The sequence below is a fragment of the Eubalaena glacialis genome, chromosome 9 (assembly GCF_028564815.1).
Source record: "Eubalaena glacialis isolate mEubGla1 chromosome 9, mEubGla1.1.hap2.+ XY, whole genome shotgun sequence".
In the NCBI taxonomy this organism is placed as follows: Eukaryota; Metazoa; Chordata; class Mammalia; order Artiodactyla; family Balaenidae; genus Eubalaena; species Eubalaena glacialis.
Window position 1 is genome coordinate 71,374,561 of NC_083724.1, and position 23,288 is coordinate 71,397,848.

Sequence of the window (23,288 nt, forward strand, 5' to 3'; positions counted from 1 at the left end):
AATAGGAGAAGGAACAATACCAACATATATTAGATAGATATGATATGAGAGGACGATAATCTACAGAGACTTTGTAAATTCTTCATGGTTCTACAAGGGAAGTGATAATGGAATATTGTGTGAGATTTTTTTTAAAGATCATTTGCAGGAATATTTTCTTCTTCAAGTTTGCATTTTCAATACTTAGAAGAGCAGGATGAGAATCACGGGCCTGGACGCAAATGGGAGAGTCGCTCTCCCCTTTTTCTTCAGTCATCCTCAAGTACTTGCAAGGAGCTGCCTGATCATACTTTTCTCGTCTCCCTCAGGCAATAAGGAAACAACTTGTGTCTACATTCGTGGATATTTTCCTCGTAGGCTATGCCTTTGGGCATCAACTTGAATGCTTCTTTCAAACAGTCTATGATGCTGTGAACTCTGAGTGACATCCGTGTCATCTTCCCCAAGCTGAACTTGTGGAATAAGAATTTGGGTCTGATTGTGGGTGTGTTGTTTTTTAGTTTTCTTTATTTCAGCAAATGAACAATAAAAATACATGAAATCATAATACCACTGAGTCTGAGAATAAACATCCAAACTTGACTGTTTTCTTTCTTTTAAGGCAGAACTAGAGGATGAGATTTTTTTTAACTTTTTATTTCATAGTGGAGTATATCTGATTAACAATGCAGTGCTAGCCTCAGGTGTACAGCAAAGTGATTCAGCCACACGCATGCATGCATCCATTCATTCTCAAACTCCTCTCCCATCTAGGTTACCACATAATATTGAGCAGAGTTCCCTGTGCTACACAGTAGGTCCCTGTTGGCCATCCATCCCAAATATAGCAGTGTGTTTATGTCAATCCCAAACTCCCCAACTATCCCTCCCACACACCCTTCCCCCCGGTAACCATAAGTTTGTTCTGTTAGTCTGTGAGTCCATTTCTGTTTTGTAAATAAGTTCATTTGTATCATTTTTTTTAGATTCCACATGTAAACGATATTTCTCTTTCTCTGTGGGTCAGATTGTTTTTTTTGTTTGTTTTTTTTTTAAATTAATTAATTTATTTATTTTTGGCTGTGTTGGGTCTTCGTTTCTGTGCGAGGGCTTTCTCCAGTTGCGGCAAGCGGGGGCCACTCTTCATCGCGGTGCGCGGGCCTCTCACTATCGCGGCCTCTCTTGTTGCGCAGCACAGGCTCCAGACGCGCAGGCTAAGTAGCTGCGGCTCACGGGCCTAGTTGCTCCGCAGCATGTGGGATCCTCCCAGACCAGGGCTCGAACCCGTGTCCCCTGCATTAACAGGCAGACTCTCAACCACTGCGCCACCAGGGAAGCCCGGTCAGATTGTTTTTTAATGAAGTGTGTGCAAGCAAGAACATTAGTTGTTCCTCTCCACCCACACCCAGAACTTCATTAGGACAAATAGTGTAAAGCTATTAGGACTTTACAGGTGGTCTTATGCACTGAACTTGTCTCCTCGTCCATTAATCATCCAATAATTTCCCAACGTCTTTGCAGTGAGATTTCCACAAGGATAAATCCAGGCCATGTAATGTGAGGAGAAGTGCTCTTGCCCTGTATAGTCTTGGCCCTTGAAAACCTCCCATGTGATGCACCAGACTTTTTTCCCTTTACCACTGAGAGGAATAGACTCAAGTACTGCAGAAAAATTTGGAGTCACCTGTTGATGATGGAAAAATCCACAAAACAGGGGGTACCCATGTCCCCGAATCACTCTTTGGAGAGCAACTTAGAACATCCATCTGATCAGGAATGCCTGCCTTGTGTCCTTATACCAGGGAAAGATAAGACTCTATTATGATCAAATTCCTGACAGCATTCCGTTTACCTGTTACAGCAGTCAGCATTAAGTTAACTGACAAATATCTCTTAACACCACACTATCCAAAAAACCTTTCTATACTTCGTGTGTTGAAAATAGCAAATACCCCTCCCAAAACTTAAAGTGATCTTTTAAATTACGTTATAAAATTATTCATACAAGAAAAGAGATTGGGACTTCCCTGGTGGCGCAGTGGTTGAGAATCTGCCTGCTAATGCAGGGGACACGGGTTCGAGCCCTGGTCTGGGAAAATCCCACATGCCGCGGAGAAACTAGGCCCGTGAGCCACAATTGCTGAGCCTGCGCATCTGGAGCCTGTGCTCCGCAGCGGGAGAGGCCGCGATAATGAGAGGCCCGCGCACCGCAATGAAGAGTGGCCCCCACTTGCCGCAACTAGAGAGAAAGCCCTCGCACAGAAACGAAGACCCAACACAGCCATAAATAAATAAATTAATTTAATTAACTAAATATTTTTTTAAAAAAAGAAAAGAGATTGTGTTCTTCTGTCAAAACCTTTTTTAAAATCATGATTTTCATTTCAGACATTTTTCAGCCTGTGAGGAAACACAAGTCGAGATTGCTTTGGACTTGAACACTAATGTAATTGAATGAAAAGTGTCACGAGTGTAAAAAATATTCTGTATTTGTTGACATTTCTTTGAGGATTCTCACATAAGGGAAAGGCACCTTTCAATTTCCACTCTGACAACCTCCCAGGCACAGGGGCTGTATTCCTTTGCCTTCAGGTAGACATGGATTCCGTGGAAATACTCCCGGGCAGCAAGTCCCAAATCTCGACAATCTAGATTGTCTTTTTTCAGCTGCTCCAGTCGGTGCAGCCTCAGATGAAGGCTAGAGAGAAGTTTATCGAGGAGGGTGTTGTTCCAGGCAGCACGGCTGTCCTCCGTGGCGAAGAGGTTGAAGATCTGCTGGAGCATCAGATGGTGGTGACAGGTGCCTTGAGTCATCTGGATTGGGGTGATATTCTCTCTTTTCCAAGGAAATTTGAAGTCGGTTCTGTCCTTTAGGCACCACTGCGAGGGGATCCTTTGCATCTGTTCCAAATGTTGGAAGACTTCCTTGTTTTCCTGGCTATGGCTTCTAGGCAAGTTCCAGCCAAGAGAGCAAGCAGGGATGGAGCAGAGCATCACTCCTGCCACTAGCAAATAGATCTGGGCCATTGAGAATGAGTGATTCACTAGATGGCCGCCAGGGGGCGCGCGGGCACCGCCAAACAATTAGTGGGACGCTTCCTTCCCTGGAACTGTGGACAGCGTCCTTCCCTAGGCGGCCGGTAGAGGGCGCAGGGTTTGTTTGGGAAACGCCGACTACCGAGTTTGCAGTCTGCGGCTGTGTCCTGCAGCTCGAGAGACAGGGCGAAACGTAGACACTGAGGCTGCTTTAATAGTCAGCATAGTGCGCGAAACACCTTCGTTTTCTCGGTGCTGAGTGTTGAAGAGGAAGCCTTGTCGCGGCCCGGCCAGCGACATTTTTGTCTGGTTGGGAACCGGAACCTTGCATTTTCGGGGCTTCCCCTGAGTTTTGCGCTTTATTTTCTCACAGAAACTTGAGCGAGGCAATTTTGGGGAAAGAAGCCTTTTTCTGAGCGGTCTGAGGTGGGGAATCAGAGCGATTCCCAGCCTCAGAGAAAGGGGAGCCGATTTTACAGCTTCGGGCTCGTTTCTGGCGCGAGGCAGCGAAGGCTCAGAGAAAAGGGAACGCGGCGGCGGCGATGGGACGACAGGACGATGTTGGGGACGCCCTGGGGGTGAGTCGGAGCGCGGCCACCACCGGGGCCGAGGACGCGGGAGCTGAGCGCCCCTGTAGATGCTCTGGACTTCATGGTGTCTTTCAAGGATACAGCGTTAAAGTGAGGGAGAAAGTACTGAATATCTGAAAAGTAGGAATATTAAAAAACTCACAGCATTTTATTTTTTATATTTTAAAATTAATTTTATATTTAACTTAATTCATATCATATTTAAATTAAATACTTTAAATGTTTCATATTTTTATAATAAACTTATGTTAAAATATTTTCAGTATTAAGCATAGAATATTAAAATATATTTTCATATTCAAATACAGCATTTTATTAAACTTTATTTAAACTATTGTCTTTATACTAAAGTATTTAATATAATTAATTATTTGTTTATTTATTTTAGGCTGGGTTTATTTATTTTAGGCTGGGTTCAGTCTTCGTTGCGGTGGGCGGGCTTCTCATTGTGGTGGCTTCTCTTGTTGAGGAGCGGGGGCTTTGGGCCCGCAGGCTCAGTAGTTGTGGCTCGCGGGCTCCAGAGCACAGGCTCAGTAGTAGCAGCACATGGACTTCGTTGCTCCACGGCATGTGGGATCTTCCCAGACCAGGGATCGAACCCGTGTCCCCTGCGTAGGCAGGTGGATTCTTAACCACTGCGCCACCAGGGAAATCCCAAGTATTTAATGCAGTTTTACTTTTCTACCTTTAATGGAAGCCAACTCATTAATGTTTTCAAGATTACTTTTTCACTTGTTTTTAATTGAGGGAATTACCATGTTTGACAATTTCTAATGACCCCGTGATAGTCTTAACTGATTTTTAACTCATGTTCCTGAAATGTCTTTCCCAGGACCTCACCTTGACTATATGGTTAGAAAGAAGAGTTGGTGTGTACAAGCAACTGAGGACGTTTAGCAGGTCAGACTTTTTCATTTTTCTTTAGTAAGAATTTTATACACTAAGTGGAATTTGCCCAAATGTCATTTACATCATGAAGGCTTACTTTGTAAGACTGTCAGGGCCATGCAAATGGAGGTCAACTTCATTTCTTTACTTAAAATTTTTATATTTCGTTCCTCGTGCATATTTTGGTATTAATTTTCATTTTAAAATATTGCATTAAAACATCCTTTATCTTGATGACTTAGATTTGGTGTCTTCTTACCATTCGTGCTTAAGAGAAGTACTAGCTTAACATTGCCCTAATGCTAAGCCAGGAAATAGCTTTTGAATTAGAGTATTGTGCTGTTCCATGGCTGAAAATCTAGGAATGCTTTGCTTCTCATCACTCTCTCCCCCATATATATATTTCTAACCATTTTCCTCGTCTCTACAACATTATTTTAATGTCTTTTCTTTAAGGATGAAAAAACCCTTTTGACTGCCTTCATCTGATTTTCTCAACTCACACCCCCTTGGCTACAGTAACCACAAATCTGATCTCTTTTTCTCTGAGGTTATGTGTTTGTTTTTAAAGTATAATTTAATCTGTCTTAAAAATTAACACCAGAGGTGGTCTGAAACAAAATAAGGTGAGGAAAAGGATTATTTATCTCATTTATACTAGTCACAGAGCAGCCTTTTTTTTTTTTTTTTTTGTGGGGAGGAGGTCAAAACACTTTCTTAGATGCTGCAAAGAGCTTCAGATGTGGAAGGATTTCTCTTTAATGTATGTACCGGGCCCTGCTCTAAGGGTAGAGACTAGGTCTTTACTCCTTCGCAGGCCGACAGGCAATCCCTCTCCTAGAGTTTGCATTTGGGGGCCTCAACATGCAGACCCCTGAGTGTTCAGGAACCTGTAGTCAGAGCTTCTCTTGGCTGGGCTGAGGGTGGACTATACAGGTTACCGTTTGTTATATTAATACAAAAGGCTGCTATCATTCACTCTGTTCAAATTCTCAGCCTTTACTTTGCAAACTTTATTTTATTTGATCTAGGCAATGTCTTGTGTGACCACAACTAAAGTTGTCTCCATTTTTTAAAAGAGGAAATGAAATTCTGATGTCATTTAAATTCAGGAGCCCCAGATTTTTGTCAGAGTGGAGCCTTCCGCTGCTCCCAGGCTCTCCGCTTCATCAGCTCTGAGCACTGGCCCTCAGCTGCACTGAGCACGCGGTGCTGCCTTCATCCTAATCCTGCCTCTGAAGTCTGTCCTCCCTGCTCCCTGGAGGGCAGTCACCATCCCTGCCTTACTTTCCTGGAATCCACATTGCCAAGCGCGTTGTCACATATATGTGCAGTCAGAACAATTCTGGTGACAGAAAAAAGAGAACTGCATGAATTTACCCTTGCTGTTCATTTTTATGTCAGCATTATCTGTAAACTGTCAGAAAATGTGAGCTATGATCCTGTAAAGAAATGTGGAAGAATTTAAATCTAATGTATCAGTCCCTTTAGAGGAAAATGCAGAGAGGTGAGGCTAGTTGTATTTTGGTGCAATTTAAGAAGTGGCAAAATAGAGTACAGGGTCAAACCTCTAAGTATTCTCATCAGAATTGAAAAAGAGATATATTGAGACTCAGGTTTTTATTTCAACCTTGGGTCTCATTTAGATGAATACATCCTATTGGATTGACACTCTTTCATGTTCCAGGAGTGTGTTTAATTTCCAGTGTAATAAAAGAAGAATTGAAGTTGCGACATTCTATGTTGCCCATAAATGGAAGACAAATTGCAAAAACATGGAAACAACACTGGGATAAGTAGAGAAATGACAATCCTGGCCTATTTAAGAATCTCATTTGCAGGCAGGTACTCAGAGCAGCTGGATACAGGCTCCCACAGCCAGACACCTGCATCACCAGGCTCACCGGGGCCTGCCACCCTCCTCACTGATGACACCCAGGATGATGTTCTCCAGCCCTGTCTGCACCCTTAGCTGTGACCGGCCCCGAACCATGGCCTGCCAAAGCAGGAGACCCTCACAGTCCTGCCCCTAACAGGGAGAATCTTCTTTGTTTTCCTGCCTGAAGGACAAGAAGGTTTTCAGGTTCCATCAGCACCAGCTGGCTGACAGCCAGTTCCAAAACGCTCAGGCCGCCTCATTCTCCATGAGACGATACAGCACTTCTCCTTCGTCTTCAGCACAAACAGCTGAAATTCCTCACTGGGCTTGATCAACAGTGGGAAGATCTGGAGACTAGTTTGGTGCAGGAGATGGGGAGGAAAAGACCCTCCTGGTCAATGAGGACTCCAGCCTGACTTTGAAGAACTCCTTCCAAAGGACCAGGCTCGATCTGAAAAGAAAGTCCATAGCTGCTGTGCCCAGGACAATATGAGAGTGGAAGTTAAGGCGTGAAAATCAGAGTGTGCTTTCCCTGTATGTTCAACCTCAGAGAACCCAAGAGTGGGAAAAGGAGACCTGGACGCAGTCTTCTACAATGGAGTCTTCTCTGCTTAGAGGTGGCCTCAAGCGCGTCAATATTCGCTCAGTTCAATGACTTTTCTTCTGATTCAGTTGTAAATGCATTGAGTCATCTCAGCACATTGTGGAAACAATACTTTTGAATAGACAGAAAATTTATTTTTAATTTGTAATAATTAGAATTTATTTCTCTATGTTGATTGTTATATTTACCAAATTTATTCTTCATATTATGATATGGTCAGCTTTGTGTCTTATTTTCCTTTGCTTTGGGGGTGCAAAAGGTATATTCTAAGTGTTAGGTTTAACTCATACTCTTAAAGAAAACCAGAGGGTCCTTAAACCTTTAATCTGCCTTAAAATCCAAAGGGAACATAAATAGTTTTATTCATTTCATTGGTTCTTAAAATATTTTGAAGTATCTCTGCTTTCTGGATTTTGCTTCTGTTTTTTAATATATTGGTAGATAAAACAAAGATATTACTTTCTTAATGGAGCACTCTGTCAGAGAAGACAGGCCTTAAAGAGTAAAAAATTAGCTTGAAACCCTTTCTAGGATGTGAAGGAGATGCACAAGGCATTATGACAGGTTATAGCAGCTGGAGCTGTTCTCTTTTACTTGTTCTTTCTCGGAGAAAGCATGTCTAATGGTTGCTGATTCAGTTTCAGCAGTTGCATGATCAATAAACTGTGAAATATATTATAGAATCATGGAATTTAAACTTCAACAAAGAAGTGTAAATATCCCTTGTATTGTTGGCACTGTGGTGGGTGCCAGGTACAATGAAAATAGTGGACACATTGTCTGCTATCACAAAGCTTGCAGTCTGGTGGAGATATGGGTAACTAGGTGTTCAATTGAAGGAATGCTAATGCTGTGACAGGGAAAGTACAGGTTCTTGGGAGTATGTGGGCTTGCATGGATCAGGGAAAGCTTCTGCAAGAGCAGTTGGTAAGCTGGCATCCCAGGGGTCTGCAGGAGTTTGCCAGGTAATTGCATGATGGTCAGTTTTGGCCATGTATGGAGATCATCTAGGGTAGCAGGTAAATATGAGGGTTTGGAGCTAATGACATTTGTTTGGAGATGTGAACCTGGGTAAAGACATGCATATGGAAGTCAACAGTCATAGAGATGACGTTTGGAACTATTTGGGAGGTTGAGACTATATGTGCAGAGAGGATGAAGGGTGGGACTAGCATAGATCTTTGAGGAACACCAATTCCCTAAGATGAGAGTGTGGAGTCAACAAAGAAAGGAGAGGAGGAGGAACAGAAAAGCAGACGATGGTGGTGACATAGAGACCAGATGAAGGTCAGACTTTAAAATGGCGGGTGTAATAACAAGTATCTGATGCTTCGGACATGTCAGCCAAGGCTGCTTCACATTGATCTCTAACCTCAGTAAGATGTAGCTTATTGGCAATATCTTATGACCTAGTAAGTGTTTTAAGAAATTAATCTCAATTTTCAAAATATTTTTTTCCTCTCATTTGTTTTAAGCAAGGGTCTTAGAAGACCCTTAAGGCTTAATAGATTAAGCATTCAGCTTTATATATATAATCAGGGTTTTTCATTGGAGAGTTTTATTCACTTCTTCAAAATGTCATTTTATATGGATAAGTTGCATAAATATTTGCAATCTGTTTGCATCAAAATGCTTTTAATTTCAGCATGATGTAAATTTAAACTTAATATATTACTTTCTACTTAATATTGATAAATACCTCTGTGCCAATGCACTGATTGCATTTTGTTTTGATGCCCACTAGAGAGCCATAGGTATTTGTAATCTAGTGTTTGGTACATCCGTGAGAATATTTCATTTGCTAGTAGAAGTTAAAAATTTGTGTGTGTGCTTTGCACAATACTTAAAAAGATGATCCTATTTTAATTCACAGAGGTAGAATTTTTGCATAACAAAATTATGAGCTCAGTAAGGCACAAATATGGCATTATATCAATATCTTTTGGGGACTTCCCTGGCAGTCCAGTGGTTAAGACTTCGCCTTCCAATGCAAGGGATGTGCGTTCGATCCCTCGTTGGGGAGCTAAGATCCCACATGCCTCAGGGCCAAAAAACCAAAACATAAAAAACACAGAAGCAATATTGTAACAAATTCAATAAAGACTTTAAAAATGGTCCACATCAAAAAAAATCTTTAAAAAATATGTATCTTTTGAGTGGACATGAAATAATGGCTTTTACTCCTTTGTGCATACCTGTCACAATAACAACTATCATCGCTATGTTTAATATGTCTCTGGTGCTTTAAATAATCTGCTCACTTAAGATAACTTTATGACTTATTATATTCTCATTATATAGAGCACATAACATGCGATGGTATGTTGAATGGAATATAGTAGTCTCATTATCCCTATTCTAAAGCTGAGAAAACTGTACTATAGGAAAAAGAAAACAATTGCCCTAAATCATGCATGAAGTTGAAGGAAGACTAAGGAGATGCCGAGCTAACAAATTTACTGGTCACCTGAGAAGACAAGAGTCACTCACAAGAGAAGATGCAGCAAGACTGTCATTTTCAAACAGTTTTACTGGCACAAGTATGTTCAGCTTATTACATTTATCACTTTTATTAACAACTCTGAGGACCAATGATGTCCCTAACAGTGTGCAGGATACTGGGTGGGAATAAGAAGTGTAGCTGGAGAGTGAGCTGAGTACGGTACCTGATGCAGAGGGAGATCTCTTTCCTAAGCCTGATACGACTATGCTGTTCCACTCCCAGGTTTGCTAAGACCATATACTGCTCTGCCTCCCCTTTGGCCTCCTCTCGTCCCTGCTTGCTCAACCACAAACATGGCCAGGAGTTCTGCGTCCCTGCTGCTCCAGAGCCTGTCCCATGAGGAAGGAAAGGCGAAAAGTCCTCAGTTGTACACTTTCATTCAGGCTAAATTGAGAACTGGGGAGCTGAGCTGCTTTGCCCAGCTTTCATCAGGATGCAAGAAGGCCTTGGAGTTAGATGAAAGTTATTCTCCATCAAAATATTTGGGGTCCTCTGGTTTGTTCCATTTCCCTCTGAACTTGAGACCTCAGGAATGCCAAATTCCAGTGCTGTTTTGGGGAATATGTGAAGTTTCTTGTCTCTGTTCCTAGAGGCTGATTGGGACATTTGGGAATCTATGTGCCTGTGTAACCCCCAACATTCCAACCCACGGCTGTTTACAGATCAGTATCATGATGGAGAAGGGGAAGGACTGGGAAGTCCAGTTCCTGAGACTCGTTCTTTAATGGATTTTCTCAGTTTGTAAAGCCCCTCAGTATTTGTCAAGTTCCTATGCTTTTGTATTTGCTTTGTGAAGGGCTGTATTCATCCTGACACAAATGAAGGCGGCTGAGATGGTAGAGGGTGTGCAAGGCCACTGTCAGACTCCCTCCCTAACCTTCCTCCACCTCAAACACTCAAAGTCAGCTCTCAATCAGAACTGGAGAACCTCTTCTTTTCTCTAAACCCGGTTCCCGGACTACTGCATCCTTCCCCCAAATGCAGCAGAGACAAAAGAAAACACTCTTTTTTAGAAGAAAGAATTTACTTGTGAAGAATGAACTTTGCTGTTTTTGAGAGAGACCATTTTGTTTTCAGAAGATGCCTTACCCCAAGGCTTCCTTCCATATTCCGTTCCCAGTGGGACTCCCTCCTGTCAGCCTCTTGCTGGACTAGGACCCTGGAATTCCACAGGGCCAGCCAGCAAGAGGGATGCCTGAGATGACAGAAGATATGAATCACCTTTCTGAAGAGAGGGTGGGGCTGGTGTCACATGAGTGCCTTTCAGGTGAGCTCTGCAAACCAAAAATAGGAGCCTGGGTGTGTCCAGCGAGAGCGGAAGCAAAGAGAGCATGGAACATGCTGAGAAGACTGTTCCACTGGGAAGAGATTCTTTCAAGACTAATGCCCAGGAACTAGAATTCGAGGTCGGAGGTTCAGTGACACTAATAGTAAGGTCCATGTGTGTAGAGCGGTGTCATTTTACAGCTCTTTCACACACATTGCCCCAGGCAATCATCACAACAATCCTGGGACTCTCCCAGACACAGACTATGAAACTTAGGGAGGTTAACTTGTCGGAGTCATTACCCCAAATTTTGCCACCAAAACAGTCATTGTTCCACCACGTCTCACACTGTCACTTGGTGGGTAAGTGCCATGGCCCAGCTTTCACATGGACGAGCACAGCGTGGGTTAGAAGTGTCCCAGGTCCTGACTTCTTTGCTTTCTTGCTCTGAGTGTCTCCTCTGGGGGGGCCATTATTTTCTGAGAGTACAGGCTGTAGGAGGTGACATTGCCAGCAATTATAGACCTGGGACTGTATGGAAAAGAGAACTAAGATCAAACCCAGGAGGGCCCAGGATTAGAGAGCAGAACCTTACCTTTCATAGCTCCTGCTTTTTTCTTCCTGCTTCTGCGTTGCTGCTGAAAGACCAAAAAATGAAAGAGTTCAGAAGCTATTTTGTGCCTTTCTCATAGTAAGGAAGCAACAAACATTATTAATGAAAACCGTTTGTGACTTTTTGCATTATTTGAGGTCTCTGTTATTTCCATATTATTCATTTTTAAAGTAGATCCAAGTATTTTCTACTGATCCTTCTTTCTCAAAGAATTTTTACTACTTCCCAGAAAATCTTTCAGAAGTATAATACACAAGGACTTCCCTGGTGGCAGAGTGGTTAAGAATCCGCCTGCCAATGCAGGGGACACGGGTTCAAGCCCTGGTCCGGGAAGATCTCACATTCCGCGGAGCAACCAAGCCCGTGCACCACAACTACTGAGCCTGCGCTCTAGAGCCCACAAGCCACAACGACTGAAGCCTGCGCGCCTAGAGTCCATGCTTCGTGACAAGAGAAGCCACTGCAATGAGAAGGCTGCACACCGCAAGGAAGAGTAGCTCCCGCTCGCTGCAACGAAGACCCAATGCAGCCAAACATAAAATGTAAATAAATAAATAAATTTATTTTTTAAAAAAGAAGTATACTACACAGAAATTGCAAGTATCCTCAACATACAGCACGGAAATTTCACACACTGAATGACATTGTGAATCTAGCACCCAAGTTAAAACTAATAGATTTTGCCCAGGACCTAGCACGTTTCTTATGTTGCCTTCCAGTTGCTACCTCAGAGCAGCTCTCCTTCTCCTCCCTGAGGGTAGCCACTCTGTGACTCTAACAGTCCTGCTTATTTCTGACAGACACACTTTTATGCCTCTTGTGTATATTTACTCATTGAATCCTGAGAATAATCCTATGAAAAAATACTACTATTGTCCCCATATTAAAGATGAGGAAACTAGGGAGCTTAGTGTTTGTGTTATTTGTCAAGGTCACACTGCTATTAATAGCAGAGCTGGGATCCAGTGCCACGAACCCTGGCTCCTTCTCACAGAGGTTTTGAAAATCCTAGAACTCTCCTTTCACTTGTGCTCTCTTCCTGTGGCTTTGACTCTAACAGAAACCTTGAAGCTGGAAACGTGCACAGAACCAGAGCAGCTGTGTGGCTGGTCAGTGAGTTGGAGGGACTGAAGGTATGTATAAGGGAAGAATGGTTCAGTAAAGCAGGACTGGGGAGAAGGCGGGGGGAAGGTGCCAGGATCGGCAGTCAACACCATATGTCACCAGCTTCCCTGGAGGAGATGACTCCTTCCCACAGGTATTTGCACCGACCACTCTTTCCTGGTGGGTATAAATCAGTTACACCTATGACATCAGGACTAACCATTCTCCATAATTTCCAGGACTTCCCTCAGTTCCATGGAATTCCACCTTTTGACAAGCATTTCCTGCAATGAAAGTGGTAGGACTGTTCCAAAGGACAAAATGGACAAATACTAGTCTGAAATAAGTTTACATAGAAAAAAATAAGAATGTAGGTTTCAGAACTTAAAAAACTCAAGAAGTTTTCTCTCATAAGAATTTAATAAATAAAACAAAATGCAAATTTAATGAAATAGAAAGGTGAATATTTTCTAAATTTTAATACAATGTAAGTATAAATATATTTATGTGAAAACATAAAAATAAGATACAGAAATAAATAAATAAATAAGCAAATAAACAGAATAAATAAATAACAGGGTAGTCATTGCTTAGGGGCTGATGCCCCTGAAGCTGAATAATTTTAACATATACTTGCTTATTACTACTGACAAAGTAATAGCTGAATTAATACAATAAATTCTGTGATTAAAATTGAAATAAGAGCCTTCTGAAATGACCAAACACATATGTGCAAGGGTGATAGGGCATCTTAGTCAATGAGAATCCTTTCAAGGTGACCCCAGGTCTCTATCCATAATTCTTATCCTTTCTTGCAAGTTGGTTGATGAAGACAAGGATCTCATGATTTCCACTCTGACAATTTCCCAGGCACAGTCACTGTATTTCTTCTCTTTCAGGTAGAGATGGATTCCCTGGAAGTACCTCTTCACGGCCAGTGTAGGGCCCGTCACTCCCAGGGCAGATTCTTCCTCTCCCATCGCCTGCACCAAGCAGGCGTCCAGGTCCTCCAGCTGCTGATGGAGTCCAGTGTGGAGTTTGTCCAGGAGGGAGGTGTCCCAGGCGGCAGAGGAGCGCTCTGTGTGGAAGAGGTGGAAGATCTGCTGGAGCATCTCGTGGAGGACAGAGGTGGCCTGGGCCTTCGGGAGCTGGCTGCCATCCACCATGTCCTGGGGGAAACCGAAGTCTTTTCTATCCTTCAGACAGAAGCTAGGGGAGATTCTCCTCATTTGGCCCAGAAGCATGAAGTTCTTCCTGCTAATCCGCACATGGTTCTGAGACAGGTTGCAGCCCAGAGATCCACCAGGGCCGTAGCTGAACATCACCAGGGCGGTCAGTAGAGAGAGCACGAAGGCCATGGGGCAAATGAGGCTGCTGCTGGCCTGGCTGAGACAGTCGTCTGGAGGAACCTTGGGGGTAGGTTCTCTGATGACATTCTTTCTAAGCAAGGCCATTAAATAAGGAACACAATAATTTTCATTTTCTAAACATTTCTATACACTTTTACTTCCTTTTTTGATTTTCATTTATGTATTCTCAGTATGGTCTACGAAGATGTCATCATTCTAAACTATTAATTTTGCAAGAAGTTTAATTTTCCCAGTAATTTCAGATGTGCCCATCCAAATGGATATTTATTAATCAAATGAGAAAGGTTTTTGTCTTAAAGTCAGAAGTGATGTAGGTTTGTAAATACACACATTCTATATCTCTTTCATGCATAAATGTTGGTCTTCTCTGTTCCAGGAACAAATTTTTAGCCCTGATCTTAGGTTCCATTTTTACCTCTTACTTTACATAGGAAGGCAGGCTCTCTCAGCCGTATGGTTTCTGTAGTTGCTTAGGGATTTACCAGATCACTCTGGCATAAGCTCTTTGAAACAAAAGGTGGGTTTTGTTTAGTGTTTGATTTAGAGAAGAAGCTGATTATTATGAGTCCATGAGCTTCTCCCATGTTTCCTTTCCTTCTAGAACATGTTCCTTCATGTCCGTGTGGTCGTGCTTCAGGGGACCACGAGGTGAGGACTGTTACAGATATTGTCCTTTCTTTCCACCATTTTCTTATTGGAGACCTATAGTTCTCCACAGGCTGGGCCAATACCCCCACCAGGAATCCTGGTTCTTTTCAGGAGAATATGGGTGTGAAGGTCCTAATTCCAAGAGAATTGTATTTCCCCAGCAGCACCTCACTCACAAGGGAGAGATCACAACTAATCACACCCTCTCCTCTAGAGTGACAGAGTCCCCTTCCTAACCTGGCCTCCCTCCCTGAGGGCAGGCTCACCACATCCTGAGGACTGTAAAATCTCCTTGCTGTGAAGGGGCTTGTTTATTTGTTGGGAAAATAATTCATCTTCCAGGACCCTCACCCTTGCCCCTGGAGTGTTTGTGTGAAGGACCCTAGTCCTCAGTGGTGACCTCCTCCCCTCCTGACCCGTGTCCTCAGGTATCAGAAGTGTCAGTAGCCCTCAGATGCTGAGAGCAAAAGTGTGTTTTCTCTAAGGATGTGGAGGAATTATCCAGTTCTAATCATTTCACCCTGAGTAGACACATAATGTTTATTTTGCCAAATACAAATTTTATTGTTCAACTATTTTACTACAACTAGTCAACACTTGTTATGCTCCAAGTTTCTGAGCTGGGGGCAGAGAATTCAGCGATGGTGTTGTCTCTCATTAAAGTTTATGTCACAGAAACCAGTGAGGTTCAGTTGTTCATTCAGTCAGTTGATGCCACTGGGCTTCTCCCTTCCTCTGTCTCTGTCTGCCTCTGAGAATGCAGGGCAGCGAGGCCCAGGATTAGGTCAGAGAGAAATCGCCTTCTTTCCTTTACTTGTGTGTAATTTTTCATTTAAAGTTTTTGTAACTTATATTCACTTAGCGACTTACTGGACAAGATTTGTCTTGCTGCTCCTGCATTAGTTCTAATTCATGATGAGGTAAGAACAATAAAGGGAGGTAAAGAAAGGCAAAGGGGCTCCAGTCTCTATCATTTTCAAACTTTAGATTTTTTGTTTATCACTGCAACTGTCCTAGAAAGTAAAATTCGACAGCTGTCTTGTGGGCAAAAAGAAAACAAATGTGAGTCTGAATGTCATGAATGAGAAAGAAGGGAAGTGATTTTCCCCTGACACAATGACAGATTCTAAGTTAGCAAACTTCAGGGCAGCACAGTTGGGGACGAGGCTATGTCAGAGGAGAAGGATGAGGCCAATGTGAAAAATAGAAAGGCAGGAACATGCTTGCTTCTGCCAGAAGCTCAGAAAAGACCAAGTCCTGGGTCAGTTGACTGCCTTCAGCTTCGCAAGACCAGCTCCCTCATTTTTCTTTCATTTAATCCATGTATGATCAGTTTTGAGGAGAGAAGGAAGAAGTCACACCCACCAGCTCACAAGTGACTGGCAACCAGAACCCCAGTTGCTAGAACACTAACCCTGTCTGGGAGGATGAGCAAGATCAGTCTTGCTGAGCATCCGTCTGGGTGATAGATCCACGCAGGCAATGAGAAGGGTACTTTAAGAAAACTAGAATTAAAGGAAGGGAATTAGATGATTCCAAAAGTTCCTGATCTTATCTGGTTAATAGTAATCGTGATATTAAAAAGTAATAACTGAATTTTATTGCTTGCTACTAATGGACTAGCCACTTTCTAAGTTCTTTAAAATTTAGGGACTTCCCTGGCAGTCCAGTAGTTAAGGCACCGAGCTTCCACTTCAGGGGGCACGGGTTCGATCCCTGGTCGGGGAACTAAGATCTCGCATGCCCCGTGGCGCAGCCAAAAAGTAGAAAAAAAAAATTAACTCAACCCTCTCAATAACCCTATTTGGATCAACCTCACTTATACAACTGGAGAGAAATATAAATCTGGACCAATGAACTGTTCCAAATGTACCAAAGATACAAGGGCAAACCTTAGGGTGTTTACAATGATTTGTCTGAAAGCGCCCATTAAAGAAAGTGAAGGCTGCACATGAACATGATATTTAGGAACCAACGAAATAAGCAGACAGAGGACAGTGAGATGACAAAGGACCCTTATTCCACTTCAGGTGCCAAAGGGTTACTGTCTATGGTTTTGTAGGGCTACATGGGGTGTGGTCTGAGTCAACTGAACTGACTTTAGGTTCTAATCAAAATAGACAAAATCACTATTAAGTAGTTAGAAGGGAATAGATTTTTCTGCCTATTGGAAAAAAAAAAAAAAAGGCAGTTTCCCACTGGCCTAGTGGTTACGATCCGGCACTCTCACTGCTGTGGCCCAGATTCAATCCCCGGTGGGGGAACTGAGATCACACAAGCCACGCAGCGCCAAGTCTAAGATTTCGTGAGTGATTTCTTCCATGAAATATAGTAAAATAACTTTATTAACCCTAGAAGAGCTGACCCCTGGAATCTATGTATTTTTAACGCTTGAGTTTTCTTGTGAGTTTAAGAAAAAAAAAAAAGCACCTAACAATTTCTAGCCATGTGAGCTCTGACGTTTCTCCTTCAGGATGACAACTAAAAAGTCACTCACCATCTGGTTCTACAAGAATAAAGTCATTAGCCACAGCAGTCCCTGACCCCAACACGCCCTGACAGGAGTTCAGGGTGGAGATCAGGAATGGGGCACTCTCTGCTCTGGGAAAACTGACAGAATAGGCCTGCAGATAGTTAGATAATTTCCTGAGAAAATTCTGTGAATCCAATTTTTTGCAACTTCTCATACTTAGAAAAGCACTAAAATCATTAATAGTGACAAATGCGCCTCATGACTAGCAGCAACCTTCTACCAAGATGTGCCTTGATTGCACGTATCCCCTTCACCACAATCACGTATATACTGACGTCCCCATTATGTCCTTGGAGCAGTTCGTCAGAGCTGACTGAGAGGCTGTCCTCCAGGCTATGGTCCTCAGTAAGTCCTCCCAAAAAACTGAACGCCCAGCTCTTATGTTGTCATTTGTTTCCAGTCAACAAGGACCTCCCCGATTTTCCAGACGATCTCCTCAGGTCAGCCTGCTGTTCGCATTCTCAGTGAAGACACCTCCATTTCTCACCTACAGTCCAGACTGGACATCCTTTTGTTTACTGATAGAGTCCAAATAAGAATCTCTACTCTTTATTGTTCCAACTATTGGTTAAGATGTGGGTACCGAAGAGGCCTTATGTATGACCAAGACGGAAGAGCCTACGTGCTTCCTAGACAGAAGCAGTGAAGGTTTTTAATGGGCTCCTTAGCAGGGAGAGTCTGGCTTAAACTCCAGAGTCAGCCTCATGGCCTTGTATAGTTGTCTTTATTTAAATTTCTAGCCTCAGCCCATTAAAACATCATAAGATAATACTGAAGAATTGAAATAAAAATATTATTTAAAAAATCATTTGTTAATAAAATGATATTTTTAGCAGTAATGTAGGAATGGTTTCTGCTTGTTTTAGGACCCTAATCCTTAGGAAGGTTTCCAAACCTCTAAATGTACTTTAAATGTCCTTCTGACTTTAAAATACCTACTCAGTGCTGTATGCATCAACTGGAAAGAACAGAAAGATGATTGATCCATCAGTGCCCTCTTTCCAAATTGCCTAAATTAAATAAATGAATTTCCACTTAGCTCTTTGTTGCTTTTAGAAATTGTGACCTTCCAGTGTGCATGTTACTGACACCTGCCCTGCTGGAAAGGCTCTACCCCAGTTGTTGCTAAATATATTAAAATCCCTGCCTGTGTCCCTTCTATTCAAGCATGTTTCATTTTGTTTGTCTTTCAAAGGGGCAAAGACATCACGATGGAATGTACGAAATTCCTTGGATTGCATTGTCCCCAGGAATATCCTTCCCTGCTCTGTGATAACTTGCTGGGTCCTAAGGACGAAACAAGTTTGCAGCTGGCACTGAGGTAACCCTCGTCCCTTCCAAGACTCTGCAGGCTGCTGTGGTATCAGTGCTGGGGACACTGCTATTGGCCACGTCCTTGTGGGAGAACTCTGTGCTATCGCACGCACCTCAATCTTTTCTTCTCTGAAAAGGAATGTCCTGGAGAAACACTTGCCTCAGTGCAGCTCATCTGTGTCCTTCCGTGTCCTGAGGACCTGCCGCTGTTCCAGTGAACGCTTTCAACATCTCTGTTCTCCTTCCAAGTTCTCAAGCTGCTGCTGCCTTTCAGCTCCATGTTTCCTGCGCTTTGGGCTTTTTGAACAAATAAGAGTCCTGAAGCAGGTGAGTTCCTCCTAGTGCAGTCAGCACGTGGAAGTGCGCAAATAGAGGCACAGGTGAGCTCCTGGATTCTCCAGCATTGTTCAATGTTGGGCAGGGTGTCATCTAGTCACTGTGTTTCTCTGGGAGCCTGGACAGTCTGGACCTGCAGTGCTTGGCAGGCGGAGAGGGTGGAGCCATATGAGAGTTTCTGACAAACCTCGAACTTTCACTCAGCTTCTGCTTTCCATTGGTGGCTTTGTACTCTTAAGGGGAAATTGACAGCCAGCAACCCTAATGGAGAAGGAAACAGCTGTATGAATATGGGCAGTACAGCTTAATGCAGAGTGAATGGGGAAAGTACACTATGGATTTGTACACTGGGAGGAACTGAATGATTGTGATATTTTAGTGAAAGAATGGGATCCAGGAAAACAGAGAGGAAGGGGAATTGTGCCATGTATCAGAATCAGCAGATAGATGTATGGTATATTATATATGGTATATTTTATATGTAGCATATTTTATACTATGTATTCCTATATATGTACCATATATGTATATTATTATATATAAAGTTACATACAATTGATGACACACTTTCTCCCAGTTCTGTTTTTTAGGCTGTCATTGTTTTGCAGTCAGTGACCGAGAGAGGGGGAGGAGAATTCATTATTCCCATTTAGACCTATATGAAAACTATAGGAAACAACACACTACCTGTTTTTAGCCCTCACTCTGTGGATGATACTCTGCTAAGTGTTCTTAAATATTCTGGTTGGTCTAATATTCAATACAACTCTAGGGATATTTCCCCTACTTTATATTTGAGGAAACTGAGGCTCAGGGAAGTTAAGTGATTCCCCAGCATCATACACGTGTCCTGGCAGAATCTAGACTCTATGCAGAAACCCATATCACATATAAATAATTATTTAACTTCCATCCTCTGTAATTCTCAAGCCCTTTGTTTTCTTCTTTGGTGCTTTCTGAAGATCATTTTTCCCTGGTTGACTCCTAAGTGCACTGGCTACTCCACCTTTGTGCCCTCTGCAGACTCTCCTTCTCTTTCTCACTCTTAAAAGTTGAAGGTCCTCATGAACTTTCGGTCATCATCTCGTTCTACGCTCTACTCCTAAGGAACGACATCCACATATGCTGCTACCAGTGGGAAGTCTGTCTTTAGATGTTTCTTGGCCACTTTATAGAGTCCATCTGCTTTCTCCCCTTCTTGAGATGCCTCATTCCAGATTCTGGTGAGAGAATCCCCTTTTCACTATCTCTCATTGTAATAGGAAACTTAATTGAAATAATTTAGCATGATTACTGTTTTTATATCTTTTATCTCTTCCAAACTGAACTCTCCAGAAGAATAGGTTTGGCATTTTCTTTTTTCACCTCTGTATTCTCAGAACTATCATATATCCGATGTAGAAATATGAAGTTTTAAAATATAACCTGGGACTTCCCTGCTGGTGCAGTGGTTAAGAATCCGCCTGCCATTGCAGCGGACACGGGTTCGATCCCTGGTCCGGGAAGATCCCACATGCCGCGGAGCAACTAAGCCCGTGGGCCGCAACTACTGAGCCTGCGCTCTAGAGCCCGCGAGCCACAACTACTGAGCCCGTGCGCCACAACTACTGAATCCCACGTGAACTAGAGCCCATGTGCCACAACTACTGACCCACGTGCCACAACTACTGAAACCCGTGCCCCTAGAGCCTGTGCTGCACAACAAGAGAAGCCATCGCAATGAGAAGCCCTCGCATCGCAACGAAGAGTAGCCCCTGCTCGCCACAGCTAGAGAAAGCCTGCGCACAGCAACAAAGACCCAGCACGGCGAAAAATAAATAAAATTTTAAAAAATAAAATAAAATATAAACCACTCTAATAAATGAATGATGAGTAGAATTTATCATCCATGTTTCAGTATACCTTGCAAATTAAAGCTACTTCTTTTTGTAAGAATAAAAAAATCCAAGATGTCATCTGGGGGAGAGTTTCATAAATTAAACAAGAAAATAATTTGAAACGATACAGAGGTAAGCATATTTTATTATATTGAATACACTATAAAGTTGAACATGATATTATATGAACAAAACTATTTAAAATACCATACATAGTATGACTGAGATAAAGTAGAAGAATAAATAGATGACTACATTAGAGCCCTTTGCACTTTAAGCACTATCATTTTGACTCCTGGTCTGATCATTTCTAAATCTCTACTGTATATGAGTCTAGTTCTGATACTTGCTCTGTCTCTTCAAACTGTGTTTTTCACCTTTTAGTATGGTAAGTTTCTGTTGAAAGTTGAACATGATGTATGGGGTAAAAGGAACTGAGGTAAATTGGCCTTTAGGGTGAGGATTTACATTTATCTTGCTAGGAGGTTGACTGTGTTTACTTCTAGTGCTGGGCTCTGTTTCTGCCCTCTTTATTTTCCATATCAGCCAAGCTGGCTTATCCTTTGGGATTGGTCTTCTTTCAAATAAATTTATTAGACCTGTTTGACAAGTAACCACCATAGGAGACAGGTCTATATCTTGTTCACCATTGTATCATTAGTACAGAGTTCATAATAATTACTCCAAATAATTATTAACAAAGAGTATTCTTAGATTTTCCATTAGACCTCCCATCAGAAGCTTCTACTGACCTCGCATCAGAACCTTATATTGAAGTAGTTATTAAGCATCATTAGATGATCCAGTACATTTCTACTGAGCCTCTTGGTTCATCCTTCTCCATCTCACAGTGAAGACGCAGGGTGGTGAAAATGTAGGGCATAGGATGCTAGATAAAATTAGCCTTCTCTGCTTTCCTGGTGTCAGAGTCTTTGTAATGTTTTATGTTCTTTTTCACTTAGTATTTTTCTGGGCAGGGGTTGTCTTGCTACTACTGAATTACTTTCTTTATCATCTTGAGTTGAGTAGTTTAAGAGGGAAGCAAAAATGGAAACATAAAGGGCCCATACCATGATTTTCCATAATGTTCAATGCATCATTGATTTGCTTCTCCATTCAACTTTCTTGGAAAGCTGTCCTTGCATTTGATGTACTGAGGTAAAAGGAAAACAAATGCAAGTCTGACTATGATGAGAGTGAAAGAAGTAAAGTGACTCCCCAGGTGAAATAATGACAATGGAAGTTCTTCTCTTGTTACCCTTCCACTTGCTCCAGTATGGGTTCTGCTGATTAATTTCAGCAAATCAGCTCTCACTAAGGTCAGTTCTGTCTGTTTCCCTTGTAGTGGATGGTTTCAAGCGCAGAGCAGCTTACTGACATTCAACATCATATTCATCAAGATAATGATACATTATCACTGTAAGTGATTAAATGTCAGGATTTAAAGTAAATCAAATCTTGAACATTGATATGAGTTTTCAATACATCAAATCCATGAAATCTCTTCAGAAGCAAAAAATATTTCAAAAAGGGAAAACAATGCAGAGAAAAAACTAATCCACGTCCATTCTAGGTTCCACCCTATGTCTCTCCTCCAATTCAGATGGCAAATATCTCAAACCTATTTTCTGTATATATTGTCATTCCCTTCTCTTATTCATGCTTCCACCTTCTCCACTGTGGTTTCTGCTGATTAATTCTACCAAACAAGCTCTCACTAAATGGCCAATGCCATCTCTTTTCCCAATGTAGGAGCACTTTCTATCTACGTTTTCACGAATGCATTGAATCTTCTAAGCAGTTTCAGTCTTTCAGACATGGTCTTCTCACCACTCTCTCTTGTCCTGTTAACATATGGCCATTCCCCTTGCTTTCCTTTGTGGCGTTCCCTCCCTTTTAAGGTTAAGGTCATAGGATTCAATTTTCAGTCCTTTTCTCATTCGATACTCTCCTCCTATTTGATCACTTCTTCTGTTCCATGCTCTACACTTCATGGAATTGCTTATAAATTGCCATCTCCAGTATCCAATGGACATTTGCACTGAAATGTCTACTAGTTGACTATAGGTAATATCTACTGCTTTAATTTCTATATCCTCGCATGACATGATCCACCTTCTGCTGGGGGAATTCCATTTTCCCACCTTCTCACTGTAGCACCAAATTTAACTGATATTAATTTCTACTACAAATTAGTACTATTTTAAAATAAATTAAATTTAATTGTGAATTAACTGATTTTTAAAAAATATTTATTTATTTATTTATTTGGCTGCGCCAGGTCTTAGTTGCGGCACACGGGATCTTCATTGCTGCGTGCAGGATCTTCATTGCGGCATTCGGGATCTTTGGTTGCAGCATTCAGGATCTTGTAGTTGCTTGCGGCATGTGGGCTCTTAGTTGCGGCATGCAGGATCTAGTTCCCTGACCAGGGATGGAAGCCGGGCCCCCTGTATTGGGAGAGCAGAGTCTTAACCACTGGACCACCAGGGAAGTCCCTGTATTAACTGATTATTGTTTTTAGGTTACTTTCCTTTAAAAAAAAAAAAAAATCAAAGTTACCCGAAGCAGAATTGGATTAGTTATGTTCACCTCTAGGTCCTGAGGGCAACACACGACCTGGCTAGAGGAAGTCTATTTTTATTTCTAACGTGAAAATCGTAATGATGGGTCAAGCAATTGTAACATATATTCTTTAATCAGGTTGCACATTCAGTCTTGGTGTTTCTTTCTTAAAGAAAAAAAGC

General features: G+C 42.1%; 2 protein-coding genes across 2 annotated transcripts; both read right to left on the reverse strand.

The window, feature by feature from the left end:
- Window positions 1-2,493: 2,493 nt before the first annotated feature.
- Window positions 2,494-3,006, reverse strand: LOC133097203 (interferon alpha-13-like). The gene has a single exon (XM_061199101.1). It carries the CDS (start codon window positions 3,004-3,006, stop codon window positions 2,494-2,496), a length of 513 nt encoding a protein of 170 aa, XP_061055084.1.
- Window positions 3,007-13,233: 10,227 nt separating this feature from the next.
- Window positions 13,234-13,917, reverse strand: LOC133097204 (interferon omega-1-like). The gene has a single exon (XM_061199102.1). It carries the CDS (start codon window positions 13,915-13,917, stop codon window positions 13,234-13,236), a length of 684 nt encoding a protein of 227 aa, XP_061055085.1.
- Window positions 13,918-23,288: the final 9,371 nt, after the last annotated feature.